This window comes from Pipra filicauda, unplaced genomic scaffold (genome assembly GCF_003945595.2).
Source record: "Pipra filicauda isolate LSUMZ 115617 unplaced genomic scaffold, ASM394559v2 scaffold364_size791107_pilon, whole genome shotgun sequence".
Taxonomy (NCBI): domain Eukaryota; kingdom Metazoa; phylum Chordata; class Aves; order Passeriformes; family Pipridae; genus Pipra; species Pipra filicauda.
Window position 1 is genome coordinate 1 of NW_024104492.1, and position 8,476 is coordinate 8,476.

The 8,476-nt window shown below is 51.0% G+C and overlaps 1 protein-coding gene across 1 annotated transcript; it reads left to right on the forward strand.

Moving 5' to 3' along the window:
- Positions 1-387: 387 nt before the first annotated feature.
- Positions 388-7,198, forward strand: SLC4A5 (solute carrier family 4 member 5). Its single transcript, XM_039384636.1, has 4 exons — positions 388-558; positions 2,040-2,201; positions 4,890-4,957; positions 6,507-7,198. The coding sequence occupies exons 1-4, from the start codon at positions 412-414 to the stop codon at positions 6,670-6,672; spliced, it is 543 nt and encodes a 180-aa protein (XP_039240570.1). The 5' UTR covers positions 388-411; the 3' UTR covers positions 6,673-7,198.
- The last annotated feature ends 1,278 nt before the right edge of the window (positions 7,199-8,476 follow it).

The window sequence follows — 8,476 nt, forward strand, 5'->3', positions numbered from 1 at the left end:
CCAAAATTTCCTTACATCCAACATTTTGCCTCCAAAATCTCTTTGCATCCAATATTTTTACACCAAAATTTCCGTGCATCCAAAATTTCTGCGCATCCAAATTTTTGACTCCACAATATCCACGTATCCAATATTTCACCTCCAAAATTTCCTTGCGTCCAGTATTCTGAGTCCAAAATTTCTGGGCATCCAACATTTTGACCCCAAAATTTCCACACGTCCAACATTTTGACCCCAAAATTTCCGCGCACCCAATGCTTTGCAACAGCAAAACCCTCTGAGAAACACCCAAAAAAAACCCCCCCAAATCCCCAATGTGGGGACTCAAAGAGGGTTTTCCTGGGATAGGGGTGAGGATTAACAGGGATCTTCCTCCCCTGGCAGTTTTGGGATCGGTGCAAGCTCTTCCTCATGCCGGCCAAGCACCAGCCCGACTACGTGTTCCTGCGGCACGTCCCCCTACGGCGCATCCACCTCTTCACCCTGGTGCAGATCATCTGCCTGGCCGTGCTCTGGATCCTCAAATCCACCGTGGCCGCCATCATCTTCCCCGTCATGGTAGCTCCAGCCTGGCTTAGGCTGAGATTTTTGGGATTTAAGGGCATTTTGGTGACCCCCAGGTCTCGGGGTGAGAGGTGCTCCCCCAGGCTGGGGGTGTAAAGCCCCGGGTCCAAGCCAGGAGCTGCCCAGGAGTTCTACTTATATTTAAGACTCCAAGAGTTCCCCCACAACTCTCGCAGAGCCTTTGGTTCTTTATACCTTGAAGTCCCACAAAGGGAACATGCTACAGGCGTTTCCCAAGAGACTTCTTTTAATTTAGGGAGGAAAGAGGCATTTTGGGAAAAGGTTCATAGGGGTAACACAGGACCAAGGAGAAGGTCCCACCAAAGCACCCAGCACATGACAACCACAACAGAAGTAAAATACAACCCATCAGTTTTGTCACCCACAGGAGGTTAAGGGAAGGGTAAAGAGAGAGAGGAAGAGATTGAGAGAAGAAGGAAGGAGTAAAGAAAGAGGTTAGAATGAGAAAATTGTACAGCCACCACTGAGAGGTCACAGGATGACGGGAGGTCCCAGGAGAGAAGGGCAAAATGGAGCCCCTGCACTCCTGTGTTGATATGGTCTGGCCAGCGTGGCCACCCCTCCCATGGGGGGACATCTCACAGAGGGGAGTGTGGGTCTGCTGGAGGGCTGGAGGGCTCTGCAGAGGGACCTGGCCAGGCTGGATCCATGGGCTGATTCCAACGGGCTGAGGTTCCCCAAGGCCAAGGGCCGGGTCCTGCCCTTTGGCCACAACAACCCCCGGCAGCCCCACGGGCTGGGCCAGAGTGGGGGGACAGAAAGGGCCCTGGGGGGACTGACTGACAGCAGCTGAACAGGAGCCAGGGGGGCCCAGGGGGGCAAGAGGCCAATGGAGCCTGGCCTGGCTCAGGAATAGTGTGGCAGCAGGAGCAGGGCAGGGATTGTGCCCCTGCCCTGGGCACTGGGGAGGCCACCCCTGGAGTGCTGTGCCCAGCCCTGGGCCCTCAGGTTGGGAAGGATGTGGAGGGGCTGGAGCAGGGCCAGAGAAGGGCAGCGAGGCTGGGGAAGGGTGTGGAGCACAAGTGCTGTGAGGAGAGGCTGAGGGAGCTGGGGGGGCTCAGCCTGGACAGGAGGAGGCTCAGGGGAGACCTTCTCACTCTCTGCAACTCCCTGACAGGAGGGGGGAGCCGGGGGGGGTCGGGCTCTGCTCCCAGGAACCAGCAGTGGGACAAGAGGACACAGCCTGGAGCTGCCCCAGGGCAGGTTTAGGTTGGCCCTGGGGAAGAAGTTCTTCCCAGAGAGAGGGATCAGCCCTTGGAATGGGCTGCCCAGGGAGGGGGGGAGTCCCCGTCCCTGGAGGGGTTTGAGCAGAGCCTGGACGTGGCATCAGTGCCATGGTGGGGGGGACAAGGTGGGGTTGGGTCACAGGTTGGACTCAATGGTCTAAGAGGTCTTTTCCAACCTGGCTGACTCTGTCATTCTGGGATTCCACTCTCGTTTCTCTGCCCTCATAGATTTTAGCCCTGATCCTGGTCAGGAGGCTGCTGGATTTTGTCTTCTCCCAACACGACCTGGCCTGGATCGACAACATCATCCCTGAGAAGGAGAAGAAGAAAGAGGATGACAAGAAGAAGAAGAAAAAAGGCAATAAAGGAGACAGCAGCAGTGACGAGGAGGTGGGTGAGGGGCTCCTGTGGACAGTGGGGACATTCCAGACCAGTGGGAGGGGAAGGTCCCACTGAAACGTCCAGGTTGGTGGGTTTGGGATGAAGATCTGTGACTCCTGGAAGTGTTTCACTGCAGAGATCCAACAGGCTGACTGGGGGGGTTCAGTGACATTTAGGGGCTGGCAGGAGGCTCCAGGGAATGCTCAGACTGCCCTGAAAGCTGGAAAATCACGGCAAAAAAAGAGAGAAGAGCTCAAATCCCACAGCTGAGGGTACAGAACCCATTGTGTGATGGCAAAGCATCGTTAACCTGTTCAACCCTGTCGGAGGGGAGTGGAAAGCTGAGACAAAGTTCATTAGAGAAGCCTCTTGAGGTGCAGAAAGGACCCCCAACACCCCCCATAGACCCCCAAACCTCCCAGGGCTCCCTTGCATTCCAAACTCCTTCTCCCAGAGGAGTCTGGGGGCGGCTGGATCCAATCTTAGCCTTGGATTATGTCAACTGCTTAAATGTAAGGAACTGTAGAAGTGTGTTGAACCACTTCTGTCCCACAGGTTTTAGTGAAGACAAATCAGACATCTTTATATAAAATGAATGATTTATTATGACGAATGAACAGATGAAAGACCTTAATCAGAATTATTTACTATACAGTGAGAAAGCTAGAAACTACTGGTAGGGTGCAACATAGCATGAAGTAGTACAGTGCAAAGCAATTATATCACAACAATTTTATCAAAGCTGGCAAAAAGAAACAATCATTAAGTAAAGATTGATGGGACTCATGGATCGTGGACAGATCTCTCACAGAACCCCTGGAGAGTGACCATGAAGAGGTCATGGGAGAAGCTCCACACACTCCAGGAATGTCTGTGGAAGAATCTGCCCTGTGAAGGTTGGACTGGGCTTTTAGAGTTATAAAATAATTGACTGCAGGTCAGCCAGCAGCTCATCTGCCAAATCCTGCTCCAAAAAGCAGGAGATGTGTTTGAAATTTTGCAGTTTGATGTGTTTGAAATTGGTCTGAGCCCAGTTCAACACTAAAAGCAGCCTCTTGGCACCAGCGATAGCTCAGTGAACCAGCTTGGATTGTTTGGATTCTGTGCCTGGATTCCAGGCCAAATATATCACCCTAAAATTGGCTCTTAAAAAAAAACAAACCCAAGACTCAATTTGTGAGCTTCAGGAAGCAGCAGTTCCTTTTATTATGATGATGTCAGATGCACAAGAATCTAATTTCTTCCAAAGAATGCATGCAGAGGGCCAAAAGCCTCTCACTTTTATTTGGTTGCCTGATTAATTAATCGAGTTAATAATTCAAACCTGCTACTGTTACACCCACTTCCAAAACCGCCCCTCCCACAGTAGCACCCTCGACACACCTCCCAAATTTGAGTTGGAGGTCCAAAAGACCCCTCCTTCCTCCTCATCCTCCTCTTCATCATCATCTTTTGTCCTTCTTGGAACGGTTTCAAGGCTTCTGGGTCTTCTGAATAGTTTGGACCTGGTTATATCAAGCAGTGGGCCCGTTGTGTCTTATTCTAAGAACATTTTCTACAGGAAAAAAAATGTTCTTTACCTCGCTAAAAATCTTTTGCGTGTTGGAATCCTTGACAAGAAATATTAAACAGCATTTCGGGAATCTCATACAGAAGGTGCTTAGAAAGTTCTGTTCCAAAAGTGCTAAAAAGCTCCACTGAAATCGACATAATGTGTATTTTAAGGCATCACCTCCTCAGGGCAGAGCCTCCTGCTGCAGACCCTGCCAGGGGATTTGGGATCATGAAGGCAAATCCTTCTCCTCCTGCACCCACCCCTCCAGGTTTTGGGTGCCTGTGGGTGCCCCAGGTGGTCTCAGAGCCCACCCAAGCACTGCTTTCACCAAATTTCCCCGTTTTTTCCCCAGTTCCCACCTCCCTCATTCATTAAGATCCCCATGGAGCCCCTCCCAGCACAGCCCCGAAATGGGGGCCCCCATTGCCTCAGCCGTAAGTAACGGGCTCAGGAGCCTCTCCCGCCTTCCCTGCTGCTTCCTAACCCCCTCCACAGCACCCACTCGGCTTCCCATGGCACTAATCCTGCTGGAAGATGCACCCTGGATCCCTCCTGCTCCTGCTCCCCAGGATCAGGGCGAAAATCAAGGAGGGGAGAGTGGGATCTTCAAGAGCGTCTCTGACCCCAAGACCAGGGGACCACTAAGATTTCCTTAAATCTCAACAAAAGCCAGGACTCTCCTGGGTTTCATCCCCCACAATGGGGATTCTAAAAAAATATATATATACATTTGGGAATGTTTGCAGCCCCCCCAAAGCAGGGGGTGCAGAGCTTGTGTTGGAATTCCCCAGATTTGTTCAGTTTGGCTCAACCTTCCCAACAGGAATGACCAGAACCGCGCAGGATAAATTTTGGGTGGGTTTGTTCCAGGTTGCATCACGACTCCAGCAAGTTTTGACTGGCTGATTCACTAACTGGGTCCTCACATGGCTCTTGGCAGGGCTTGCAGGGCCTTGTCTTCCTCTAATCACCCCCAAAAATCAGCATTTCCCAGGAGCTTTTCTCCTGCTCCCACCGGCCAGAAGATGCAGGACCTGGTGGCAGGTTGGAGTTGGGGGTGAGGGGGGGGTTGATTTGTTTTTTTTTGGGGGGGGGAAGATTCTGCCTCACCTGGGGAATGTTTCACCTCCGTGTCCCCCCAGGAAAGAGGGCCTCCACCTGGAGCTTTGCGTTCTGATTCCTCCCCGAATGGTTCAGACATGGATCGCAGGTAAACGGCCCCAAAAGGGGTCCCCCACCCTCTCCCCCATCCCCGGGGGGGACACTTTTGGGATAACCCACCACTGCTCCTGGCTGGGCATCACCTTCTCCAGCCAGCTGGCACCACCCCTGAGCACTTCCCAAACACCCAGGTTTATTTCCACACCATCCCTCTGGATTTGGGGCGGTTTCGTTGCCAAACAGGTTGTTGGGAGCGGGGCTGCACCAGGGGGTGTGGAGCCATGAAAACACTGCTGAGCAACAATCACAGGGATTTTTAGGATAGGGGTGTCTCCAAATCCTGAAATTTGGGGTTATTCTCTGCAGATAAAAGGCAAAACATCAGTTTTAATTAATTTATTGGCAGCGGCACCATGCCGAGTGTTTTCCTGAGGGTCCCAGGGCAGCTTTGGGATGGATTTTGCCTCCAAAATTTCCAGGCATCCAACATTTTGGCTCCAAAATTTCTGTGAATCCCCTATTTTTTCTCCAAAATTTCTGTGCATCCAATAATTTCACACACGGTATCCATACATCCAATAATTTGACTCCAAAATTTCCATGCATTCAGTACTTTGAATCCAAAATTTCTGTGAATCAAACATTTTGACTCTAAAATATCTGCATATCCAGTATTTTGCCTCCAAAGTTTCAATATTATGACTCCAAATTTTGACCCCAAACCAGCATTTTGACTGCAAAATTTCCACGTATCCAATACTTCGACTCCAACATTTCCGTGCATCATTTTGACTCCAAAATTCCTGTTCATCCAACATTTTGACTCCACAATATCTGTGCATCCAACATTTTGACCCCAAACCAACGTTTTGACTGCGAAATTTCCACGTATCCAATACTTTTGACTCCGAAAATTTCCATGCATCAAACATGTTGACTCCAAAATTCCTGTTCATCCAACATTTTTACTCCAAAATTCCTGTTCATCCAACATTTTTACTCCAAAATTCCTGTTCACCCAACATTTTGACTCCACAGCATCCATGCATCCAGTACTTTGACTACAAAATATCTGTGCATCCAATACTTTTGACTTCAGAATTTCTGTGCATCCAACATTTTGACTCCAAAATTTCCATGTATCCAATATTTTGACTCCAGAATTTCTGTGCATCCAACATTTTGACTGCAAAATTTCCACGTATCCAACACTTTGACTCCAAAATTTCCGTGCATCAAACATTTTGACTCCAAAATTCCTGTTCGCCCAACATTTCGACTCCACAGCATCCATGCATCCAGTACTTTGACTCCAAAATATCTGTGCATCCAATACTTTTGACTTCAGAATTTCTGTGCATCCAACATGTTGACTCCAAAATTTCCATGCATCCAATACTTTGACTCCAAAATCTCCACACATCCAACCTTCTGACGGGTTTGGCTGTTGACTCCCCTCTCTCCTCCTCATATTCCCCTTCCCCTCAAGATTTCCTGCCCATCACCCGGAGTGTTTCCTGAGGGTCTCGGGGTGGTTTTTTTGGGATGGGGGATCCCCCAGCCAGCTGCTGATTCCCATCTCTCCTCCTCGTTCCCAGTATTACCCTCCACCTGAAGATTTCCTGCCCATCCTCTCCTGCCTTTAACTACTCCCGGAGCCCCATCTGTGCCGTGCCCCAGGTGAAGATCGAGATGGAGTCGGATTATGAGGACACGGACACGGAGAAGGCCCCGCGGGACATGGGCAGTGAGACCACGTTATAGCCCCCCAGCCCCCAGTTTATATATATATATATACACAGACACCTGCACATTCATATATATATATATAAAGGAAATCGGGCTTATTTTTCTATGGGAGACTGGAGGCCCCAGGGGTTTTGCCCCAGGGGTTTTTAGTGCCGTGAGGTGTCGGGTTTCCAGCCCTTCCCGCTGGGAAAGGGGGCTGGAAAGGTGGAATTGGTGATTTTGGCCCCGGAGCTGCTGCAGGGCTGGAGCAGCTGGAGGGGATTGGGATGTGGGAGCAGCTGATGTGCTGGAGGAAAAGGGGGTGATGCTTTTCGGGGGGATTTTGGGGTAGGGAGGAGGGTTGAGTGGCTGAGGGAGATTTGGCCCTGCTCCCAAATCCCTGGAATCACGATGTGGCTCTTGGGGAGGCTTGTTTTGGGAAGGGTGCTGGTCCAAGGGGTGGGGTCCTTTCCATGGGATCCCAGGTGTGGTGGGAGCGTCCAGAGGGACCTGGATCTGCTGGGATTGGGCTGAGGAGGAAGAGGAGGCACAGCAGGATGGAGAGGAGCCTGGAGCTCCAGGGAGGGAAGGGAAGGAGGAGAAGCAGCTCGAGGTGAAGGTTGTTGCCACTTGAGGGCAACAACAACCAGGCTGTGGAGCAAGAGCAGGGCAGGGAATGGGGCCTTGGTTTCTGCAGGAAATTGGGAATGGTTTCTGTAGGAAACAGGAATGGGTTCTACAGGGAAACAGGAATGGGTTCTACAGGGAAACAGGAATGAGTTCTGTAGGAAACAGGAATGGGTTCTGCAGGGAAATTGGGAATGGTTCCTGCAGGGAATTGGTAACAGTTTCTGTAGGAAAGAGGAATGGTTTCTGTAGGAATCAGGAATGGTTTCTGCAGGGAATTGGGAACAGTTTCTGTAGCAAAGAGGAATGGTTTCTGTAGGAATCAGGAATAGGTTCTGTAGGGTATTGGGAATGGTTTCTGCAGGGAAATGGGAACAGTGGCTCCAGTGAAGCCCTTTGGTGGCCCATCCCCATGTCCTCACCATGGCTCTCCAGGGCCACCCCTGGCCCGGGAACAGCCCCGTCCCTTCCTCTGGGTGGGAGTGAGACATTCCCAAGACAGGAGCGAGACAGACATTCCCAAGCCGTGCTCTCACTAGAGGAATTCTCTCACTGGAGGAATTCAAGGATTCTCTGCTGCCCAGCCCTGTCCAAGGGGCTTCACTCCCACTTCAGCTCCTCCCTCCTGGTCATTCCCAGCAGTTTAACAGCCGGTGGCTGGAACAGGGAGGGGAGGACAAGCACCTGGAGCAGGGAGGGCAGAGCCAGGACATCCCCCCTGTGCTCCAGGCTCACACCCAGCACCTCCCTGCTGGGTGTCCATCAGCATTTCAGCTCCGTAACGGGCTCTTCCCACCCACTGCTGCCTCTGGATCCTCTGGGAGAGGAAGGAAAGGGAGAAGGTTTGGAGCCAGGGAGGCTCTGAGCTCCCTTTGCCCAGCTCCCACACCTTTTTTCCAGCAGCACCAGGGCAGTGCTGAGGCTTTCAAGGATTTTTTTCCCTCCACAGACCAAGCCCAAACACTGCTCTGAAACAACCCTCAAATCTGTTTCTTTTACTCATTTTTTTTCTAGTCTCATTCTGTATGTTTTTTCTCTATTTCCAACCTCCCAGGGCCCCAAACCCCTTCCCCAGGAGCAGGATCACCTTGCCTGATATTTACACCAGCACTACTGGGGTTTCTGGGCCACCAGTTAAATATTGCAACTGGTCTGAACCTTTGTGTGGGACAGATCCCTGTAAATAGTCAAAGCCAACAGAGACTTGAAGGCA